The 25,255-nt window shown below is 34.7% G+C and overlaps 1 protein-coding gene across 15 annotated transcripts in view; it reads left to right on the top strand.

The window, feature by feature from the left end:
* Positions 1-25,255, top strand: part of C2CD5 (C2 calcium dependent domain containing 5) — a 76,826-nt gene that overhangs the window by 5,728 nt on the left and 45,843 nt on the right. For 8 of the 15 annotated variants that reach the window (XR_014227959.1, XM_082309947.1, XM_082309943.1 and 5 more), the window contains exons 3-9: positions 434-605; positions 2,909-3,004; positions 3,554-3,709; positions 6,138-6,336; positions 8,929-9,080; positions 14,558-14,643; positions 20,331-20,439. Coding sequence is in view for 14 of the 15 variants with exons in the window: in XM_082309947.1 (XP_082166073.1) it covers positions 434-605; positions 2,909-3,004; positions 3,554-3,709; positions 6,138-6,336; positions 8,929-9,080; positions 14,558-14,643; positions 20,331-20,439 (970 nt within the window). In the remaining variant the exon portion in view is untranslated. Of the gene's footprint in view, positions 1-433; positions 606-2,908; positions 3,005-3,553; positions 3,710-6,137; positions 6,337-7,818; positions 7,944-8,928; positions 9,081-11,940; positions 12,136-14,557; positions 14,644-20,330; positions 20,440-25,255 lie in introns of those variants that run through there. The other 7 variants (XM_082309939.1, XM_082309940.1, XM_082309941.1 and 4 more) reach the window with 4 other exon arrangements.

Raw genomic sequence — 25,255 nt, 5'->3', positions numbered from 1 at the left:
TATAAAATGTTTTCTTTTAAGGCACTGGCCAGTTTGGAAGGGTGAGAGCGCCAATAATCATAACTTCAGAGTATAATAGTCCTCTGAGATGCTTTATCTTAAGTTTTCTTTTTTTAATGAAAAGTATGTATTGTGGAGATGGGTAGACAGTCTAGGGAATGTGACTTAAAACAAATTATGTGGCATTTTGAAATGTGTAGTTGCTGTGTTCTTCTCCTAGTGATAACTCTCGCTCTAGGATCTCACCAGTCTGTGAAGGGTAAAATCAAAACAAGTGAATGCATTGTTTAGATACAGGAAATTGAAATTACAGATTTATGTGTGTCAGGTCACTGTACATAACTAACTCTCCTCTTTTTTGCATTTGTTTTTCAGCAGTGTTTCCCTGTGGTTTTTTTAAATACTGAGATTCCATGTTAATATTTGTTTCTAGGTAGATGATGAAGAGCTACAAGATGAGCCTCTCCAAATCACAGTTCTTGATCATGATACCTACAGTGCTAATGATGCCATTGGCAAAGTGTACATAGATATTGATCCTTTGCTCTACAGTGAAGCAGCTACAGTTATTTCAGGATGGTTTCCTATTTATGATACCATTCATGGTAAGAATTGCTAATTTAAAAGTAAAAAAATGTTGTTTGAGATGTAATCTGCTGCTTACAATCTTCACTTCTGTAAGCTGTCTTCAGAAATTTGTAAAAATTTTAGCCTTGGGAGCTGGAAAGCTACTTTTCTGGCACTTTTTTCCTTATTTCTGGCATGAGAAAATTTCTGGCATAGTAGTTCAGACTAGTGCTTGGCAGAACGCCTTTCATAGAACTTGTGACAAGTGGAAGAAATCTTCATATGGTATTTAAAATAGTTACTGCAAAATTCAGATTAAAAAAAAAGAGCCAAACATACTTTTCCAATTACCATGTGTTTACTAAAAGAATATACTTTTGCTGAAGTCACTTGGGGTGTTCCTTCCTGGGATGTTGGATGAACTTCGCTTGAGATGCAGGGACAGGATGTGTCCTATCTTCAACATAAAGTACAGGATGAAATTCCTTTTCCCTGCAGAAAATACTCTCAGTGCTAGGTAGATTTCATCAGAATACCTTGAGGTTATGAAAATGAAGTTAATCGTATTTTTGCCTTTGATTTTAATGAAACACAGCTTTTGTCCCAGAAAGTCAAGGTCAGTTTACAGCAGTTAGCTTGCTTCTTGAATACCGTATTGCAGAACATCTATGTCGTCGTGATTACCACCCTTGTTCATTTTCCAGTGTGAATTAAATGACCTAACTATGTTAGAAGCTAATTATAAATCATTGTTGGGAAATAATTAATGGTAGTTATTGGATGATCATCATAGCTGATGCAGAGTATTTTTTACATTTAAAACAGTTATATTGAAGAGGGTTTTTTTGAGAAATATTGCATGTATTTTTCTTACTTATCCTATTATTCTATTCACATTTTCCTATCATACATTTTCTTTTGAAGTTAAATTAGGTGAATGCTTATCTCAGGATGTGTACAACTTGTATGTCAGAGAGAATTAGATTTCTCTGTATTTTTCTAGATCTGTTAGTATTTCACAGCTTTTTTTCTATTTAAGTAAAATTAGAATTCTTATATTTTCATGCTCATAGCAGTGGATTCTAGTTATCTTGATCCTTGGCAAACAGTAATTGAGGCTTCCTTAAAAAAAAAAAAAATGTTTATGAATTTCTATTAAAAAAATTTTTTTGCACCTTAACATGATTATTTGTGAAAATACATGAACCTGATGCACTTCTTGTTGTAGTAACTGAAGGCTTCTTCCTATTGGTGTTTTGGAAGATAGATCTAGGTGACTTTATTGCAGTAATGTCAATCTATGAACCTAACGCTTTTGTTTAAGTGTCATATATTTATGTGATAAAGGCTTCTGAAGACACCAGAGATCAGACTCATAAAGAAGTTTAGTCCTCAATATGTCATATTCACATAATATGTGGAATGATTTTGTTACTGGGTGGGGAAAAAGAAGAAAAAGCTCAGAATAGAAAAGCAGAAAAATCAAAAAGGAATGGCTGTGTGTTGAGGAAATATGCGATTATTAATAAGGTTTAATTGTGGCCAAAAATTAAGCTTTATCTAAAAAGTCTGCAATACCTTATTTTTAATATATTTCTTTTCATAATCAAAGTATTTTACGAACATTTACTGTGCCACTTTATGGTTCTAGGAAGAACAATAAATTTTCTCATTGGATTGAACTTCAGAGGGTGGCTTTACTGTGATTTTGAAACCCTTTCAGGGAGAAAATGTAAAAGCTTTTTGGTGTTGGTCAGAGCTTTTTGATGTGGACAGGACTCCAGTTTCAAGGCATCTATACTCAAAAGTTAGTACTTCTGACCTTTGTGCTAAGGATATCTTGGGACAGTCATGGTACTTAGAAACTGATTTTATACGCTTCCTGCCTTGATGGTACAGGGCAAAGGAGCAGAGAGAGCACTTGCTCACTGCAGCGGAGGCCACTGCAGTATTAGGAGGCTGATGGCTTCATTTTTCCCAATTCCATCTTTCTTCTAAAGTCCTGTTCGGTGCAGCAAGTATTTGAGGACTGTTGCTTGCATAGCTTCAGCCTCAAAGGCTGGGCAGAACTAGAACCTTCCTCTGAGAGGGCATCTCTGCACCAGACCTGAGAGGCAAGGAAATGTCTTTCTGCTCCTCTGGCCAGGGTAGAATTGACACATGAACTAACTGCCAGTTGAACCGAGCGGTTGTCGCAGGGTTATAGTACATTCTTTGCAGAAAAACTAACTCATTGGTAATAGAAAGTGCCTTAATTACTAATAACAGGGAATAATTAGTAGGCCTAGTTTTGTATTTGTTTCTGATACAGCTTCTAATTTTTCATGGTTTTTATTGATAGGTATACGTGGGGAGATCAATGTGGTGGTGAAAGTAGATCTCTTCAATGATTTAAACCGATTTAGGCAGTCATCCTGTGGAGTCAAGTTTTTTTGCAGTAAGTAGAGGAAAAAAGTTTATTTGAACAGAAAACTCCACCCCCCCCTTTCTTTCTTTACCTATTTTGTCAGTTTCCCTTCTTCCACCAGCTCATTGCATAAGCCCAGTGGAGATTACATTGAAGCCAGTAGCAAATGCGGAAAAGTGTTTAGTTTTCTTTTTTTAAATAAATTTTTACTGTTCATATTTCAAAACAATGTAAGTAACTGATCCCCCCCCATTATCTTTCCTAAGTTGCCTTTCAGTGCATGTGCATGCGCATGTTGTGCTACTTTGGGTGCATATCCTGTTAAAGAGGCACAAAGTGAAAAGGTTTCATAATGGTACATGTTGTAACTGATGCACTGGACAGTTATCTTATCAGTGTTCCAGAGTCTCCCAGAACAAAACTGCTTAGAGTATGTCCACGTTTTAAGAAAAAATCATGTGGATTACTTTCTGGAATTGTTCACATCACTCTTTACATGTAATTGTACATTTTTGTTGGAATTCTTGACTCATAGACTCATGCCTTACATCTTCTATTTTTTTTTTTTTGTTTTAACAGCTACATCTATTCCTAAGTGTTACAGAGCAGTAATAATTCATGGATTTGTAGAAGAACTTGTAGTTAACGAAGACCCAGAATACCAGTGGATAGACCGAATTCGTACACCAAGGGCATCGAATGAGGCTAGACAAAGACTTATTTCACTCATGTCAGGTATTAAACATGTAGGCTGTAGTGGTTATTGCTGCTCTTAAAAATATTCACCATTTAAAGAAGTGACTTGCTTAAGACAATGTTGTATATGATTTTTGGTATTAATTATGTTTATTTTTTCAGTTAACAGTATCTTCTGTTTCTGAAGATTCTGTTGTCCTAACTGATGGCCAGTGTGGCTGGCTGACTTTCTTTTCCTTCTTGGTGAGGCAATGCTGCTGTCAAATTTGTTGATTGTTTTTAGCAAGGTCTTAATAACCTGTGGAACTCTTATTAAAGATGTTCTTAACCCATACGGGGAGTATTACTAGAATTTTGACTCAAACAAATAAAATAATAAACTACTCCACTCTTTGAACTACTTCAAAGTATGTGAACAAATATACACCATCTCAGATACAGTGTGTATTAATACTTACCTTACTCATCCCATGTTTTCAAAGTCAAGATTGGTTCATTGTTTCTGAAGCATACTTCTGTGTTGCCTTGCATCGATTCTGCAGGACATACCTGCAATTCCTGGAGAGACCAGTGATTAGAGTCAGTTGATGTCTCCGCAGCTCCACAGTATCAAGTATCTTCACAGATATTTTTTTTTTGGTATTACTGATGCTTATGAACAGCAGTTGTGAACCAAGATCCTCCTGTTTCAGTGCTAGTAGAACAGAACAAAACACCCCTACTGTAGAGTACGTACACACTAAGACAAGAGACAACCATTTGATAGAGGTGTGATAATATTGAAGGTGTAACGAATACAAAGAGACGAGGAAAAATAGCCACTAGAATGATAGGCAGTGGTTTCAGTTCTCTAATGGACTCTAAATGTTGTCAGGTTTCTTGTAGATACAGCTGTGTTTTAAGGAAGACAGTAAAAGAAAAAGTGAGTTGGGTTTTGCAGGCACGTATGGAGATCTTTAGTAAGTGGGGCAACATAAAAGAGATCATGGAGGTGTTACTCATTCACTACGAGAGCCATCATGTTTTGAGGAAAAATGTGAAAAAACAATATTGTCATAACTGACATGAATTCACTTTTTATGAAGTTCTTAATATAGCTTCCTGGTGTGTCAGTTTACAGAATTAACATTTGCATATCTCTTGCCTTGCATAAATGGTGAAAGTGGATAAAGTAGCACATGTGGAAGTATTCTGCTAGATTTTATTAATGTTTTTATTCATGGCAGTGATTAAGAGGAAAAAACCCAAAAGACCTCATAGCAATACTGTTTCATGTAATGTAAGATAATGCTTCACATTGCAATCGTTGTTACTGGTGGCTGAAGAAATTTGTAGCTTCTGAGAATGACCCAGGCTGTTCCATAGTTCTCTGTCATATTATGTGTTGTATCTGTAAAAAAGAATTCAGTCTCGATCTTGGCTTGAATGGAATCCATAGCAATTTTCACTCAGCTAGAAACTTGCATACTTTACCTCAATCTTGGAGATTTTTCAAGACCAGCACATGCATATTTTCAGCCCCAATTTTACTCAAATCAGTAACCAGTTTATAATAGGAACCTGTTCTGGTAAGTGTTAAAACCAAGCTTCTAGAAAGCAGTAGTGATCATTTCATTCCACTTGATTTCTTAACATCATTGACATTGGGACTGTTAGGCTATCCTCTGTGATGGTGAGGCTTTTTCAGTTTGCTAACAGGATTTTGGAAATCTTTTGATGAAAATGAAAGAGATAATATTTCGCATGTAGTACTACCAAGGCTACCTAGGTACATGGATCAATTAACTTTTTTTTTAAACATCCTGCTAAGTAAGCATCTATAGCAGACCATTGTCTTACAGTTACAGTCTTTCAGTCTTTGTGTGCAGGTAATAGAGGAGAAGTGGCAGTCTTTTGTTTGCAGTGAGAGTGTGGCATATTTGGTATTGTGTTTTGTTTATTTGGTGTTACATTTTGTAGAGGAGGCTGCATACTAAACACTATAAATTTAAAAAGAGCAAAAAGTATGAATTAGGTTGAAATATGCTTAAATAGGTTTGTAAAACAAACAAAAAAAAATCATAGATGCCTATACACATGGATTACAAAGATGTTGCATTGTTCTGAACTGTATGAAGGAGTATTACGATACTTGTGTGTGTTCCAGCACACACATCTTGACAATCTCTTTCTCTGACTAATAAAGGGAAAAAACAATGAAAATAAAAAACAGAGAAAAACATTTCTGAAATAGCATGTTGCAGTAGGAGTAGATTCGGAGAAAAAAGGAAAAAGCTGTGCAAATCATGAACATCACACTATGTTATAGGAGGCAGAGATTGTGACCAGCTGCTTGGCATAATTATGTAAGATTGGATCTATTACCTGTTTTACTGACTTGGAAATTCCAAAAGCAGAGGCCAAAGACCACAAAAAAGAATAAGGAAAGTTCACGGCAATTATGAGCTCTTTGTCTTTTGTTTTGTAGGTGAATTGCAAAGGAAGATTGGCTTGAAGGTGCTTGAAATGAGAGGAAATGCTGTTGTTGGTTATTTGCAGTGTTTTGATTTGGAGGGAGAGTCTGGACTAGTAGTACGAGCCATAGGAACAGCCTGCACGTTGGATAAATTAAGTAACACATCAGCATTTTTACCTGCATGTAACTCCCCATCCAAAGAAATGAAGGAGTAAGTATGAATTAATAATTTGTAGGGCAAAAAGTTTCATCTCTCTTCTTTTCATACTCATTCAGTTTTGCATAACCAATGTGATTTCTTTTTTTTCCCCAGAATTTGTTTTTCTTTTGTAGTTTTATTTGTCTGCAACTCAGTTTATATTCCACAATTTTGAAATGTTTTAGGTTGGATTACTGATGTTCTTTCTTTAGAAGCTGGAGTGGTAAACTTTAATACGACTTCTTTGAATTTATATAGCAACGGTATTATGTATCCTTGGGTTGTGATCAACCAGTTTCCTAATAATTAGTTCTGCCTTGACTCCGTGTTTGTACAATAAACATTTTTGTGAGGGCTTTTTATGATACACGTTCTGTTCAAGATTTTCCAAGTTCAGTAAAATCAGGTTTGAGTGTTTATGCTGAGCGTATAAGAAAAGATAAATTTTGAATTCAGACAGTTGCGTCAGTGATTTAGAGAATGACCCTGAAGTAGCCTCGTCTTTTCTTGTGTGCTTTGCTTTTTACTGTTGCAAAACAAGTAGGGCTATTGCAAAACAGGTAGGGTTACAGTGTACTTGCAGAGAAAACTTTTTATGATGAGAGGCAGAATTTCTTGATCTTTGTTATATCTACTGCAACACCAAACACAGTTTGAATGCAGTTTCTTAATGTGTATACAAATTAATAGAAAAATACTTGCAGTCTTCTTCGAATTGCTACTCCTTTGTTGCTTGGAGTGATCCAATTTCTGAAAGGAAAAAACAGAACCAAAAAGTATACTACTTATGCTATGTTTCCAGAGGTATTATTTGAATTAGCCATTTTCATTAACTTGAACTGTTGTGTCATTACAATAGTAATTAGGTATTTCTGTTGCGCAGGCATCAGTATGCTCAGAGTTCTCAAAATTACAGGTTTCTATTTCAAATCATAGCTTGTTTAACTTGTTTTAATTTTAAAAATTTGCCATCAAAAGAGCTTCTGGATACACTGCATCATAAAATAACAGTGGTGATTTAAAAAAAAAAAAAAAAAAAAAAGGTGGACGTAGTAACTACCAACTTAAAAAGCATTCATAAATAAATCAGTAGCTTTCACTCTGGAGCAAAACATGGAAATTCCACCCCCCAAATAATCCATGTTCAGCTTCGTGGTGGATATTGTCAGAATCATTTCCCATTTTTTGGACTGATGGGACATGTTTCTCAAAGCCAGCACAATCAACTAATGCTTCTTATTATTGGCTTTACTAACTTGATGCCCTGTTGCCAAAGAATCAATTACACATTCACAAGCTAGTGCTTAAGCTGTTCCTTTCTCTCTTTTTATTTCATCTGGACTCTTGCATGCTAGGAATTAAAATTCTTAGAGTCTGCTTAAAGTAAGAGATCTCCTCTAGCTAAACTTCCCTGAAATAATATATAACGTAACTTTGCAACCTGTTTGTATGTATTGTTTTCTTTTCTTCCACCTTGGCTGCAAATTCTCTCAGGTCTCCGCTGGTTCATCCGCCAAGCCATGGATGCCGCTCGACTCACAACAGCCCAATTCACACTGCTACTGGCTCACGACTTACTCAGAACTTCTCTGTGTCTGTTCCCACTCTCATCTACACTGGTACGAGACTGCTCAGACTCAAGAGCTGGGGAGAGGCAGGCCACAGGCACAGTGGTCGCAAAGTGCAGGCAGGCAGGCAGTGTAGGCAGGTACCACCCATCTTTTCTCCCTCATTTTCTCATGGAGACACCTTCTATTGTCAGTGAAGAACTACTGTGTGCAGCTGCTGAAACAAAGGCAATAGTTTCTTGAAAATGCATCAAGAGTCTCTTCCACAAAGCCACACTCTTCATTTCTTTTTAACATGCTTACTTCCTAAGAAATTAAGTAAAAATAAGTCGATATCTGTGAGGAACATTCACTATTTTACGGTCATTGGAGGAAATCACGTTTTGATTGGAGTTCATAATTGCTTTCAAGTGTAATTCAGATATGGTATTTAGGTTTTAAAATGGTTATAGGAAGGGTATGTGCCGTTTGTGGAAGAGATGGTTTTGGAGAGCAGGTAAGTCAACCTGTGCATAAGTGAACTGTTTGTCAATATAGTTGTTCCCATAAAGATTCTCCTCTTTGCTCTGTTTTTAGCTGTGGCATGCTGCTGATGCTATAGGATAAGGAAACATTTTTTTTTTTTTCCTTAAAATGCATATGTGTGTATATACATAAATGTATGAATATGTATAAACACAAATATAATTTGAAATCATTTTTTCTTTATTAAACTAACTCAAAGCATTGTGTATCTGACCAGATTTTTAAGCCATAAACTCTTTTCAATTTTTTCTTTTGCATATATATAATTTTTTTGTCACATTTCATGCCTTTCATTTGGCTTAATTGTTTCATTGTAGATTATCAGCATCTCTCTGTAGAATGCTGAAAGGGTAAAACAGCATTTCTTTGCCTCTGGCCTCATCCCCAGTCTCGCACCTAAGGAATAGCTGCTGGCCCTGCCCCAATCCCATCCTGGTGTTTGGATCATGCTGCTGTCAGCCAGGTCCTTTGGCACAGGATTACTGAATATGTTTCCACCTTCTTCTGGCAGGATTCCCTTCAATGAAGATCCCAATCCCAATACTCATTCATCAGGACCCTCCACCCCTCTGAAAAACCAAACCTATTCCTTTTCACCTTCCAAGTCCTACAGTCGACAGTCCTCTTCTTCTGACACAGATTTGAGTTTGACACCCAAAACTGGTAAGGCACTTCCACCCACTTTTTGTTTAATTTGTGTTTCTCTTTTTATATTTTCATTCAACCCCTTTTTGCTTTTTGGCATTTAAGTTATCAAAATGATGTGGAAATTGGAGAATTCAGATAGCACACCTCAAGCTTGAAAGGGTTTCTGTAGGGCAAACATTTAAATCCTGCCTAAACTTCCACTATTCTGGGTAACATTAAAATGGCATTTGTAACATGACTGTATTCAAGTCGAAATAAAACATCTCAGAGCATTAAGGGAGTCCTAAGTAATTGCCTTTTTCTTATTTCCTCCATTTCATATTACAAATCATGGGAGTACGTTTCTCACCACAATATGTTAAGGACAGTGTTAGTAAAACTTTGTAGTCTTCAAGCCTTATGTGTTGTGCTCCAAGTATATTGTATACATTTCTCTGTGATTTTTAACTCCTTTTTGCAAATGTGATACTAGAAGTGTAGCAGCTGCTATCTTCTTATTCTCCTTGGTATATAGAAATGGCTTTACATACACAGTATACATTTTGAAAATAACTTAAATTGTACTCCAGCCATCTTCAAAAAGCATTTTTCTTTCTCCGTTGGTCTATCATCAATTCTTCAACTTGTTGTTTCCTCCCGCCTTATTTTTTAGTCTGTGGTTAGAATCATGTCAGTATTAATGTCAGCACAACTCAAAGAATTATTGTCTGTTTATTCTCCATTATGTGACCAATGCCCTGAGTTTTGCTACTGTAGGGCAAAATATTTTGCAGAATTGTTTGGTTGCTTTTTAAATGGTGTTTTAAATTGTGGTATTTGAAGCTCAGAACATTCTTGTCTCCATCTAGTCTAGGCAATTTTTAAGCATGTTAAAGTAGTTGATTCAGCTTTACTTGATAGCACCCCTTTCAAGAGTTTTTCCATGCAGATAAATTAAATGTTGCATTCAAATGCTGTTATATTAAATATTTTACCCATTTTATTCTCTAGATAACTGTTAAAAAATGTTCTCAATTACGAAGCTGTCTGTCTTAGTACTATCTTCACTGTCCTGTTTTCAAAACAAACAAAAGCACATATTTCTTTTTTTTCAGTCCTTTGATGTAAATGATGACTATTTTGTGGATAACCTATGGTGGTCACTTGTTTAAAGGACCTACAAATATAAATGGATGCTTATTATGTAGGAGACCCACAAATTCATGTATTTGGTTTACTGAATATTTGAAAACCTCCTTGTTTTGATCAGATTTTTCCATTGTAAAGATCATGTCATGTAAAGGATTTAAATCTAATCTAGATGGTCATCTTTGGAGATGTAAATGTTCTGAATTTATGAAGGTAGTAATTCACTGTGAATTTGTCAAGTTATTAAAGCAGCAACCTTATATAATTCCTGGCAATTTTATGTAGGTGGATGGGCCCTCTCGTCTTTAGTCAGTTCGTTCAGAACTGAAACAGATTGTGTGATCGGTACCTCTTATTTTTAGGGATTTTTCAAGATACTTTTTAGCTATCTTTTTAGTATTAAAACTAACAATGGGCATACTTTTGCTTACTAGCACTGTCTTTTTAGCAGCTTTTAACTCTGCTACTGAAACTTGTCTTAAGAGGATTTGCTGGTTGCATTTAAAAATTCTGTATCTTGGTGTTATGTACTAGAGTTTGAATCTTAATACCTTAAAAGGACAGTATCTCGAGTCGTTTGTTTTACCTTTTACCAAAAATTTGATGATGTGCAGAAGATACTTCCATAACGTACTAAATTCAGTATGTTGTTTTTAACAAGTCACTGTATATGTTTAGACCTCTGTCTTCATTTCCTAAGACTGTTATTAGGTTGGAATATTTCAGCGTGAAAGTTGGTGGTGATAGTGTTTAAAAAAAAGCAAACATCTCGTGTGACACATTAAAGATTATCAAATTGGAGATACCCATTACTCTGATTGGCTGATGTGAAAAATGAAGTATTTTCTGATGTTTGTGCAGTACATTATATTCCTTTCTCAGTCAGGTAGCTAGTGTGTTCACGTGTTTGAGATGGAGACTAACGTGGAAAAAGAGTGCAGATACCACAATTTCACAATATGAATAACTAAATAGAGGAGTTTGAAACTTGGATCTGCTTAAACATCTAGTTTTCAGTAGCTCCAGATCAGGAGAATATTACCTTAATGTCTTTTATAACATACAGTTGTGATTGCATTATCCATTCTGGTCTATATCTGGTCTAAATATGAGGGGAAATTACTCTGTGCTGAGAAAGCTTGTTTTGGTTTGAAGTTAGACTTCTGTGAATAGTGATATATTTTATGCCACCGCAAACTAACAGAATATCAGGCTGACAAAAAGCGTGACATATTTTAATTTGGTACTATATTTTGATGTGACATAGTATATGTTTGGAGGAAATTGAGAAGGTGGGAACTCCTTTTCTTTGTGGGAACTTAGAATTCTACAAGATTTACGACTCTAAAAATCATAAAACAGATCCATGGCTTCTCTGGAAAATAACTTTTTATACCTAAATAATAAAAGTAATCAGATTGTGTGAGAGGACTGTGTTATTTAGCCTTTACTCCATAGTATGTTATCAAATTTTGTATAAAATTTAAAATAAATGGTAGATTACCATGGCTTTTAAAAAAAATCAATTTCAAAATACAATTAATCCGGTCATGATTTTTGAGATGCTTCTCATTCACATTGTGGAGCTGTATTGTCATTCCATTTCTTTGTATGTTGAGAAATAATTTAGCAATAAGTGCTGGTCATTTGGAGAAAAAAAAAATTGCTTCATTTTGATTTCTTCCGTCTGTTTCTTTAGTCATCTTCTGAACCTACATCTCTTTGTCTCTATTACTTTCCTCCACAGCACCTTCCCCACAGGGACCTAGGATTTTCCTGTTTCCCAGCTCCCCTACACTCTCTTGTGATTCCCCACATCTTAAAAAGTCCTGTCTCCTCCTCTCGGGGTCTAGCCTTAACCCTCTACACACTAGCCATGTCAGCCCAGTTGTTCTGAGGAAAAGTGTTTCTTTCACTGAAGAGCTGCTTCTGGCTGCTTCTGGTAGGATCAATCTATTATGGCCTTTTAAACAAACTTCTAAGAAAATGTTGTTGTTATTTGATACGGGGGCATTTAACACACAGCCTTCTATAACCCTATGTTTTTGTTCAGTTAGCCTCTGAAAACTGCTGGCTACATGACTATTCATACCATCCCTTACTTCTGCCCCAGAAGCTTGAAACAGCTTCAGAACTTCTTACAGGATTTGAAACATATGTAGTTTATGCTACAGAACTTTCTCCTTTTCCCTCGCAAAATTTCCTTTGGTAATTGGACTGAAATAATTTACTTTCTTTTTAATCCCCCTTATGCCCTTCACTTTGTTGTTCCTATATTTTGCACGGAACAAGCACTTGCTCATTAATTTATTCAGCCATTATTTCAATAAATTATATCAGATGGCTAGCAACTCTGCTCTTTAAATTACTCTTTTAAACAAAGCCTGTACAAACTTTTTATTTGTACTGCCTCCTTTTCCATTTCACTGACATGCATTATTTTCATAGATTTAAATTGAATAGTTGATATCGCTGCTTTTTTCTGTATAAACTATTTTGATTAGTTTGTATTTTTTGAGTTTGTTTCATGTCCAGTATTTATGCTATGTTTGTCTGTATTTAATATTGTATAGTCCCTGACAATGATGTTTAGAATCAATGCCAAATAGTAAAAGCAATTTAATCTTGTTTAACGGGACTATACAGATAGTAATCTTTTTGTTTCCTTATCCAAGAACAGCTAAAAATATTTGTTAAAAATTGTAGTATTTTTATATATAATTATACGGTAATGATAGCCTAGTAATTTTTGGAAATGTTACGAATGAATTAGCATACATTATAAAGTCTGGTATTATTTCCAGATCTCCCAGTCTTTGGTTAAAACAAATAACTGACCTTTGATGTATATGTACACTCTCATTCATGTTTATTAGATGCTTGATCAGAAGAAAAAGGAAACTAGCAAGGAATTGTTATGTTAATTCTGTGAAAGAAAATCTTGGCTTCGTTCGTAACTGTTTGCACTGTGGTGTTTGTATTTCATCTTGCTCCTGACACTTCTTTTTGTTCTTTATCCTGTGCTTTCCTATACAATTTAGGTGTTTATTTTTACTTTGTCAAGTTAGCACTGATGGTTTTTAGATACAAGAAATACCAATGATAGAATGTTTTTAGGCATGAAATATTACCAAGAAAATCTGATTCACCAGCATTGTGTTTACTTTAGGAAAAACACAATCTTGGTATGTGCTTACTTTTTACTTTTGTGATTTCTAACCATAGAATGAATAACTTACTGTCATACATATAACCTGCATCTTGACACACTCAGTTAAGAGTACAGTTCCTTGATAGCAGATAATTCAATAGCAGAGATATTTGTGTATCTGGTAAACTTGCCATCTCTTCAGAAGAGCTCCTGTATTGGGGGGTGGGGGTGGAGTAAAAATATATGAAAGAAGGAAAGAGAGATTACACATTACGCAAAATCGGAGTTTATTTCATATTTTCATTTTCAGATAATCTGCAGGTTATGTGTGTGCAAATGTAGTAATCAAATAAGTGTAGCAGTTTTGAATGCTGAGCAGTAGTCCTTAGCTTATTTGAATGAATCAGATGAATGATTATTTCATTGAGTAGGTATTAAAGAAAATTATTAAAAAATAATTGGTCATTTTTTTCAGAGTTTATATTTCAAATCAAAGGCTGTGCATTGCCTTTGCAATTTTCTTTTCAGTCCCAATCATGCATTATATAGCTCCTGCTGTAATTACGTGTACAGTCTCCTCCCAGTGGTTAGGAAAGGTGATTAAGTTACTCTGAAACTCTCAGAAAGCCAGATTTTTTTTTTTTTTTTTTTTTTTTTTTAAATTGATAACTATAGTAGAGAGATGTGCTTGACTATAGAGTAGTCTGACAGAGGGGCATCGTTCAACAGTGTGGAATTAATGGTGACTTTGCAGCCCTTTTTGATAAGGGCTGAAAATCTAATTATGTAGAAACTTTCTGCAAACTACAGAGAAGGTAGATCTATATTGAAATCATAAGACAAAACTCGCAATAGTAACAAAGAAGTTTTATGTCATAAGAAAGAATTGCAAGCCCAGGTCTTAAAGTCTTTGTGTTTTGAAAGTTTTTTTAAATTCATGTTGACAGCAGAAAAAGCTCTTAGATCAGGAGTTTTTTGTCCAAATGCTAAAAACCAGCAGTGCCACTGCTAGTCGTGTGAAAATCAAACCTAAAAAACAACACCCCCCGACCCCAAATTAAACTGTGATGCTCAGCATTTTTCTTCTGAAAATTAAAATTATGGGGATGATTTGACTGTTTTCAATTGCTGTTTTACATATATTTAAAGCAAAGTTTGATTACAATTTATAATATGTGTTTCTTTGAATGTCATTTGTACTGATACTCTTCAGGAATGGGCAGTGGGAGTGCTGGAAAAGAAGGGGGGCCATTTAAAACTCTTCTAAGACAACAGACTCAGTCAGCTCTGGAACAAAGGGTAAGGCATTTTATACTTATATTTCTGGTCTACTAAAGTGAAAATTTAGCTTGTAGTAAGTTAAGTGTTTCCTGTTACTTTCTGTTTAAAAATATGTGTAACTTTTAGGTCTGAAATCTCACTAGAAATAATGAACGTTTAATAGCCCTTTCATACACAAATTATTTAAATTTTAATATATCACTAAAGCATTAAGAAAAGAGTGGGGGAAATAGCTGTAATGTGCACAGCTCTCAAGTAATTACAGTTGGTGTTATAAGAAACAGTTATAGCAAAAATTACTGCTGTTTAGCCTCTGTAAGTTACTGATGCTTGTATAAGTTTAATACTTTACCATCATGTATTTAGTTAAGTTTTTACAGAAGCCAAATTCAGAAACATTGGAATAGCTTTAAACAAGGTGAACATCCCATTTATAATTGCAAAAAATTTCAGTTTTGAAAAATAGATACGGTGCATAATTTAGCCTTCGTTCTACTACATGAAATAGTGTGCTGGTAGCCTTTAAAAAATGGAAACTTAAACAAACCTCAACCATTTCCCAAGCAATAAAAGGGCTTTATCGATTTACAGGTTTTTTGAAGAACCTCTGTAGGACTAAAAATGCCATTGGTTATTATACTGAATAGACTGTATAATAAAAATAGTGTTTTCAATTCTTTGTTTAAATTTTGGAATGAGTCCTTGCAACTTTTTTTTAATAGATTATCTGCTGCTTTTGTCAAAATGTTATTAGTGAGGTGTCTTGAAGGAAGAAATGTGTTTTCCTATTCAGAAATAAATTCTAGTTTAATTTCTAGTTTAATTTCTGACTACCCGAACTACTTACTTAGAACCATATATGTTTGTTGAAAACAAGATCAGCTACATCTGTGAAATATAAGTGAATAGCTACTATTTTGAGTAAGTGGATGATTCTCTTCTCATTTTTTGTGTTATCCGTTGCTAAGGGAGGATCGCCTCATAGGTTCTGTAGAAGGCGGGTATGTTCCAAAACATTGTGTGACTCTTTTTGTAACCCTTTTTTCTTGTATTGAGGATTTCTAAACAATTATTTGAAATATTTTGATTTTCTTTTTTGTGAGGTTTTGCAGATTTCTTTGTAATCTTGTTTATGCAGGATTTTTTTTTATATTTGTTCTGTTTTGTTTTTTTTTTTTTTTAAGAGCATTTATCAGATTGGCATACTTAGTGTTTTGCATGTTGATACATTTCAGTTAAAATTTTAATTTCTCTTTAAATACAAATCCATGGCTTTTGCTTTCAGTGTTTTAGTTTGGAAAAAAAAATGTTTTAAAAAGAGCTTTTTCTCTGTTTACCTTTGTTTCTGCTAGCATTTCAGACATTTCATGGCTGATCTGTTATTTCATTAGGAAGCTTTTTAGAAACAAAAATGTAAATTAAGAGCACGTAATGTATTCTAAGAGCTTGAATTATTTGCACATTGTTTTGATAAGACCTGTATATTGTCTAGTGGAAAAAAAATACCGTAAAATGGGATGGAAACATGTTGAATGTGTTTTTAATGATGATGATGTAGCAAAGCATGCAGACTGTTAATTGATACAAAGAAATATGTTCATAGTGTCTTTCTGAAAATATCGTGTTGGATGTGTTTTTGCTACAGTTACCTTTTTTCAGTTACCCAACTAGAATGAATAACCCTTATAAATTATTTTCTCTGTTTTAGTATTGCACACATAGATAGTGCACTCTAGTTACTTATCTGGATTAGTTAGGGTAGTGCTTATTTGGGAAAACAGAGAATAAATTCAGTATGTATAATATATTTCCACATGTATTAGATATATACCAAATTCTGTTGAGTCTTAGTTCAACTTATTTGAGTATATGGTAATGCTAAGGCATATTAAAACCAGTTAATTTAAGTGGATGTCTCCACAGTTTCTTCAATCAAATGTATTTTTAATGTGTCACTTAAAAGAACCCTAATTGCAAACCAGAACAGATTTTGTTGGAAGGGTAATATTTCTCTATTTCTTCCGGGAAAATACACCAGCTGTGGAAAACACACGTATGCGTTATGTTTTACATGAATATATTTTTAGCAATTCACAGGATGCGTGTTGGTAGCAGGTGTAACTATAGCGTAGCTATCCTTGTGTATATTTTTATCTAAATGTATATGGTATATTTGTCAGTGGGAAAATTTGAGCTTACTTTACTCATAAAAAAATTAGCCTGTGTTTTTGTAGAAATGGCCAAATGCTGCTCGTGATGGTATTTTGTATCTCTGTTGACCTCAACTCGGACAAATGCTGTTTTATTCCTCCACGTTTGCGTTCTGCAAGTGCTTGAGAGATCTTTACTGCTGCCTTTTCAAAATGGAGATCTGTTGATCTTCATCTCTGAAGAGCACTGCTAGATAACTGTAGTGTTAGAGTGCAGTTCTCTGTGTGATTCTTTTGGCTGAAATGCTGACTTAAGCAACTTTTCTTTCCAGCAACTTCTTGCTACTATCCAGCCCATCCCCTCAGTTCAGTTGAAGAAAAATTGTAAGATTGTTTGGCCACCTTGTGAGATGGCACAGTAAATGTGCTTAGAATAAAAATAATTCAACCAGGAAATTAACAGTATTTTAATATGGACCAGTTCCCTACTCAGGTTCAGCCCAAAAAGCTCTATGAACATACCTGAGCGTTACGAGCAGTATTTGAGGGAGTGATGCAACGATGGGAATGAGTGAATGGCTGGAAGGGAATCTGAGAACTGCTTCAGCTGACACTAACACCTAATGATATGCCTGTGTAGCCTTGTTCCGTGTGCCTTTTCATTACTTTGTGTGTCTTTGTATGACATGTAATTAAGAAAGAATACTAGCAATACATGTATGCGTATACATGAACATTTTTAAACATTGTATTAAACAAATATTATGAGTATTTTATTGTAATCTTATCAAACTTTCCCCAAATTCCAACTATAAAATCTCTATGTAGTTGCAAGGATTAAACCAGTGACAGTTCTTTCAGGGTCTAGGCAGTCAATGACTGTGAAATGGTGTAGTGAATTAGTATTGGTAAAATGATGGAGCTTGGAAACTTTAAGATCATCATGTCTTCTCACACACAGGAATACTCTGTGCTTGCATCACCTTGATGTAAAGATAGTCCTTTGCAATTTGCAGTAATAGAGGAGATTTGTAATAAGGAAACACTGCATCTGGTGCTTATGGAATCTCTGTTTTCCATGCAATAAGTAGAGGTTTATAATTTTGAAGTATTACAGATTACCACATGTAATTCAGGCTGGAACTTATGTTTGAGTAATATAATAATAAAAAACCCCAAACCTTTAAATGAGCTTAAAAAAGAAAAAAAAAGGGAGGGGGGGAAAAGCCATCATACAAAGTGATGGAATTCCATCTTGGTCAGAATGAATGAAACATTGTCAATGGATAAAGAGCACGTCAGAATGGTTCCGTTTCCGAGATTTGTCTGTGGCTGAAATTAACTGCTGGGGCGTAGGTCTAATTTTAGCATGTATCACTCGCAAGTATTAGATACTCCTGAGTGTATAGATTGAGACAAAACCATGTTATTACCTTAAAGTTTTATTCCTGGCTTGTAGTGTAGGGAATCAGGCAAACTGGAAGTCTAAACAAGTTAAAATTACTTGCAGTACACAGCCTTATGAAAATGAACGAAAAATAAAGTAATTTCTGAATCTCCACATGGATTAAAAAGCATGAGATCTGCTTATGCTTTAGAGCATGGAATATCGTTCACTTCGTTCCTACATACTGCTTTAGCACAATGTAAGTGTGAGTATATATAGGTATGTATACAATATAAACGTAGTATAGGCTTAATGGAATTTCATATAGGTGGCATATGCAGTAAACTTTTTCAATTGATTTCTGTAGTTCTGGGAAAGCTTATTTTTAATGCCATTAATGTGGGATAACTATATTCAGGGGACAGCAAACATGTATGTTGATATACTTAAATATAGGTTATGCAGAATGAGTGTCATGGAATTATACAGGGACAAATATTATCAGTATTACTTGTGAATCACTGAATAGTTGATACTACAGAGCCACAGTGAGAGAGAGGGTTCTAACAAAGTGTTGATGTACTGAGTTTTTTCCATTTTTCGGCATGAAAGATGTACAGAAAAGGAGTTCGGACTGTGTTGTAGTCACAGCTTTCTGACTGTTCTGATAACCTGCAAAGCAGTTTGTGATCTGTTAGAACCTTCTGGGGGAGTCCCTAGCCCTCTGTGGAGATGCATCAGTGCTCCTGAAGACAGATTAGTCAAGCAGGTTTGCAGAGTCCTATGGTGAAATCTTCCTGCTTTTGCATCATAAAGCACGACTGCAGGTTTTGATATTTTGGGGGGTTGTTTGTTTTGTTTTGTTTTCTTCTGGTTGTTGATACTACAGTTGCTGATCTCAAAATTTGCCTCTTAATTTTGAAAGTCTAAGCCAAATGAAAATCCAGAAAACTTCAAGTTTGTAGGACCTTTTAAAAGTCGTAAGAGTTCTAATAACAAGGGTGGTAATAATTCTGAAGTGCTCATTTTTAAATCTACATTGGGCTTTGTTGTAAGAAGATTTTTCATGCCATGTATTGCTGGAAGAACCGTGGTCCTCATTTAATCTGCAGCATGTACACTGTTCAGGTAGAAGCTCAGTTGAACTGTACTGTTGCAAGTGCTTCAAGTATGTGAGAAAGGAATCTATACTGTACTTTCTCTCATATATAATTATGGTGTTTATTTTTTCCATTTAACCAATCATGACTGTACAAACCATGATTGCATGACTTTTATTTTTCTTTTTTGCCTTTATGCATTTAGAATTGCTGAAAATAAATGTATTGCCTTTCCCCCATAAGTGTGCTATCATGTGTATATTGGACATTCCATAGAATGTCTCTCTAGAAAATAAAATCTTCCAGTTTTGGGCTCACCTCCTTTGAATATGGCTGGTTTACTTCATCATGTGTGTCATGAAAAATTACAGTTATCACTTACTTTGCTTCTTGTATGAACTGCATTTTTGAGTAGTTGCTGAAACATACTAATTTTAATTATGAATTGGTAAAAACTAATTTATGCAAATGAATTGGAAGTGAATTTCCTTAGTTTAAGAACTTACAGTTGTATTTCAAAGACTTATGCTTTAATCTAGAAGATGGATATTCACTAGCAGAGCAGTCCGTTAATATTTTTTTAGGTATGTTTTCCTGTAATAAGACATTTATTATTCTTGCAAGACTGCAGTTTGGTTTACCCTATGCTTCAGGATCAAAATGCAGTCAATTGTAACAATAAGACTTAAAAAATGGAGAAAAATGTTCCTTTATTTTGTATCAACTAATGAGAGTAGAATTACGTTGTTTAGCAGCCATCCTAAAAGTGGACCAATAGAGGCTTTCCTAACACAAATGTGTAAAGTTTTGCTTATTTATTAATATTGTGCTGAGATACAACTCTATGGGGGAAAAGTATTCTTACATTGTATAATGCCTCTGCTTTTATTATACTATGGGTATATGAATCGTATGGTTACATAGTGCTTAGTAAGCCTGAAGGCCATCTTTGGCCTAATGTAACTGCTTTGCTTGTATTTTAGGGGAATTATCAATTCACTGCATGTTTATTGGCAATCAGAAGTGGTTGGTAAGCAGTCATTTGATGTTTGTTTTTAATCATAACAGGAATTTCCATTTTTTACCTTGACGACCTTTCCACCAGGCTTCCTTGTCCACGTCGGTGGTGTTGTCAGTGCACGGTCTGTGAAGCTCCTGGATCGCATTCACAATCCTGGTATGTTAAAACAATAACAACTTCATTGCGCAAGTCCAGTCGTCATGATCACATGCTTCTAATCTTTATAACTTCATAACATATTAGTATTTGGATAGATAAAAATCTATTGTAACAACGTATATTAAAAGCAATATTTTTCAGACAATCATTTAAGCTGGAAAAATAATAGTCATTTAGAGGGTATGTTTTTAGTGAGAAACTTTTCAGCAAGTTAATGAAATAATAAAGTACTTTGAATCCAGTAACTTTGCACTAAAAACTGTCTTTGAATTATTGAGGGTTTAATTATTTTTTACCACTTCTTAATATTAAAACTTGATGCAAGTTTTCCATTTAAACAAAAATAAGATGAAATACTTGATCTTAACTATGAATGTTTTCTAATTTTCAGCTCCTTGAAATCCTTAAGGACTAATGACTACAGTTTAGCTCCATACATGTTTTTAGCCTTTTTGATAAAACCTTTACAGCTTTGTTTCTGTTCTTAAAAACATATACTGAACAGTCCTTTAAGATTTTTATTTAATATTTACCTGGGAACCCCAGTACTGGAATATGTGTATTTTGCATGTTCTAGTTCTGACATCAGAATTAAGTGACTTTTGACTCTGAAGACTTTGTTATAGTCACTGAGACAAGCCGAGGAATATTCTCTAAAAAGCTGGGAGTTAACAGCGCACTTAAAAACACAGAGGAGAGTGAAAAATAGCACCTGTAGTGGTTTTGCATGCACTAGTCAGGAGTAATAAAACAAAGTTTGTGCAAATGCATCTTTAAAAGCAATTTTAAAAAAAAAATAAAAAAATCTATTTTCCTTTTCTTTCTTCTTCCTGTGGCCCAAGGCAAGTAATTCTGCAAGCAAGTAGATTGTTGCTGATCTAAAGATGCTGTAAACTGACAACATGAAATAAAATCTGAGACTTAATTTGAATTTAAAAAAGCTACTTTAAAGGATTTTTTAAAGCATATGAGTACACAATATTGTTCTTTTTTCCTATTATTAAGATCTATTTACACAGTGGAGAGAAGATGAAAAGAAATGTCAAAGTATAATTTATATGTGGGTACTCACTTTCTTTGCCGCAAAGTTATCTTCGGCTTCTGTACTTTGAACAGGTTTCTGATACAGGTCACTTACGTGCAAAATTTCCTGTGTGATAAATTTATTTAATACAAAATGGAAGTAAAAAAATCAATTATACTCAGAAGTTCTAAAAATTAATTTCTTGCATTATGCACTCCTTTATTTTTACCAACTGACTGAAAGCGGGATAAGAAATAAGAGGAGATGCGTATTTGCACAACTAAGTGGCTCTTTGCGGTGTTTTTGTGGGACTTGTAGATTGCTCCTGACAAGTGAATGTAAGATGCATGATACTTTGAACTCAGTATATTGCAAAACAGTGAAAACAAAAGAGGGAATGAAGGCACCTGGCTATGGGAGGGAAGGTGAAGAAGTAGAAAAAAAAATTCTGATACAGGGATGATCATGCTAAGCATTTGAGTCAAATAAATCTATAAAATATTAAAGGAAGCAAATAAACTGGTGAATGAACAGGAAAATGTAGAAGAGGAAAGAACAATTGACAGGGTGGATTGAGAACTTATCAATAAGACAATAATTGCTATATACTGTACACTTTGATCACGCCTAGTGCTAGATTGCTATAGCATGCTCCTTTTCTCCCTTTCTATTTCAGCCTCTTATTAACTCTGCTGTCTGTGTCTTTCCAGTTCCTGTGGAGTGGTGTTGTCAATTGTGTTCTTGTTGGTAGTTTTTTTTCACTATTCTGCTCCTATAACTGATCTACTAATTTGCTGTTTTGAACTCAGCCTTTGTCGGAATTATGGGTAACACAAGATCATACAAACTGCTAGACTGGAATAGTTTCAATTCAGGTATTTTACTAGTCATTCAGTACTACATATGCTGACAGAAATTATGGCAGCTCAGTGAAGTTCTTAGAAATGCTGTAGGATATTTAGGTTAATCTTTCAAATTTAAATCTGTTTAACCATCAAATGCCTAAATGTCTTGTTTTAATGTTGTTAAAGGCTTTCTTTAAAATTGCAAAACATTGTTTTAGTATAAAATAGTATTGCTAAGAATAATTTAATATCAATCTGGAAAGCTGAATGTTCAGATGATTATTTTGTAGTAGCTTTCAGCTCAGTGTCCATGAAACAAATAATTTAGGGAAAGAGAATGGATTCTTACTTATACAGTGGGGATCATGTCAGGTATGAGTTTTTTTTAATATAATTTTTTTTATTGGTTTGAATTTTTGTTTCTGGAGGGGCTGTTGGTTTTGTTTTGTTTTGCATGAGCTTGCACTTTCTTCAACAATGGCTGTACTTCTGTTGATTTCAGGAAACTGATGAACATGTTTGTTCTAAATAATAGACATAAAAATTGTCCCAGAGAATGGAAGATAGATGAAGAGGATGATCTGTTTAAAGAGAAGGATAGAGTGTAGTCCAGAATTTGTTGGTTCATAAATTTTGTATTGTAAAATGCAATCAGCTTGCAGGACTTAGAGCATAATAGTTTGAACTTCTTGATCGCTTTTAACACATAACTTGAAAAAAGCCCTAATATTCTTTTTTATGCAGTTTTAGGGATCAAAGTATGTAACTCCTTTATACAGCTGCAGAGAGAATGGATGAGTTGGTGCAGTCTACATAAAAGCTACTTAGAGTACTGGCCTCTTGTGGGGAGAAATAAAGACTCTGCCCCCCACCCCCACCTCCTTCTGGAAACGTAGCATGCTTTGGAAAAAAGAAGGGCATAACTTCTCTGTGTATAATAGCCAAGCCAGCAGACCTTGCCAAACTTTGATGTTTTTAAAGCTGGCACAGTAGAAAGGTATAAAGCTGACCTCTGGGGGTTTGTTTCCCCCAGAAACAAACTTTCCTTCTTGGTACTTCACTGTTGCAGTGCAGCTCTGTGTTGTTTGTCTTTGGAAATGGCAGTGTCGTGCTCTAAACTTCAGCTTAAATGATCTATATACATTTTTCATTTTACAAATAGTTCAATAATAGGTAGTGCCGAAAACTATTGGCTCATTTTTGTAGCCTTGTTCCTTGCTACAGTGAGCATCCTGTAATACTATAATTATAAAGTTTTCTCGTTTTGTTGGTTTTATTTGCTTGTTCTAAAGTGAGTATCTTTTAAATTAACTTTCTTTTCTGTATGAAAATAATATAATGAAATTCTCGGATCTATTACTGGTATAGCATAGTCTGATCCAAGGTGTTAAAAATGTGTTGAAATTTTGCATCTTGTATGCTACCTTGAAAAGTTTTAATTAATTGTTGCTTCTTTGAGGTAGTGTTTAGTAGGATGTTACCATGGAAGAATTTTATTAGAATAATGGAGTAAATGAGTTATGCACAGACACTAAACATACATTGAGCTAGGCTAAAAAGTGATCCAGAAATGTAAGCCTAGGAAGTAATGAATTTGTTTCTTGACAGAATATCCAAAACAGTAGCATAAATTTTTTAGAGATAACAGGACAAAGAAGGCATATATATATATCTATATCTATATATATGCATTTTATCTCCAGAGGTGGTTGTTACTCAAAAGTTTCGGAGTAGAGAGGTCTATACCAAACAGTAATTTTAGAGTTAATACCTCGCTGAGTACTGTCTTGTACTTCTGTTGCCTTGACATGTGTCAGCAGCTCTGTAGTAACAGTCTTGATTAATCTTACTGGTTAGGGACTGAACAGGTTATGCTCATATTCCTGGAAGTATGTTTGTTTGGCAGTGCTAGGTGTGTTGCTGAATGAAGAAGAAAGGAGGAAGAGAGTAGATCAATCGTTAAATACGATGTGTGATGGATAGCAGAGTTGCAGATTACATACAAGTTAACTCTGTCTTAAACTGGAATAATGAATATGCTGTGCAGATCCGTTACCATTGAGAAAACAAAGATGATGTCTATTCATCTGCCCCTTCCAGAGCTTTCTTGTCAACTCTGTCATTGCTGGCTAATACTTGGCCTGAAGGAGAGCAAAGATCTATACAGCTTAAGGAAAACAATACTACATCTTTACATTACATTCACATTAGCAAAAATGTAATCACAGCTGTAAGTAGGCTAAAATTATTTTCCTTTTTGAAAATGTTCAGGCTTCATTTAAGTTTGCTAGTAACCTGCATAGCATAAAGGTTGGGTTTTTTTGTTGTTGTTGTGGTTTGGTTTTTTGGTTTTTTTGGTCAATGCCAGGGAGGCTTGTTTAATTGAGTGTGTAAGATATACACTGGGACCATCTCATGGTGGTGAAAGTCAGAGATTTGAAGATGCTTGAAAATCAAACATGGAAGTAAAGACTGACTTTATTTGATGAATGGAAAAGAAACTACTTAAATATCTGGGAATTGCATCTAGTTCAATGGCAAAATTGTTTAAATGTTTGTAAAATTATGAAAAGGTGATGATCAAGATGAATCTGCAAAATAAAAGTAGAGAGACAAGCACAAATTCATAGAAAAGAGGGCACATAATACAGTGGAAGAAATACTCCAGTGCTGTCTCTGAAAAAGGATGTTAAAGATGTACTGTAAATATAAACACATGAAAGGAATCCTGGATCCAGAGGACTTGGGTCTTTGTTAAAGTTTCTCCCTGAGGTTAAATACAGAGAAGAAAGGTTCCTTGGGAAGTGCAGGGAACTTTTTGAATAGAGACTGCTTTTGCATACGAGTGTTTCATAGCACTAACGTGTACAGTGTCCTCATACAGTGACATTTTTAAACTTCTCATTCAGGGAGCTGCTTCAGCAGTGATTCTTCAGCTCCAGTA

Source organism: Platalea leucorodia (genome assembly GCF_965183815.1).
Source record: "Platalea leucorodia genome assembly, chromosome: 4".
Lineage (NCBI taxonomy): Eukaryota > Metazoa > Chordata > Aves > Pelecaniformes > Threskiornithidae > Platalea > Platalea leucorodia.
The sequence above is the reverse complement of the archived record's forward strand: the minus strand, read 5'-3'. Positions and strand labels throughout refer to the sequence as shown.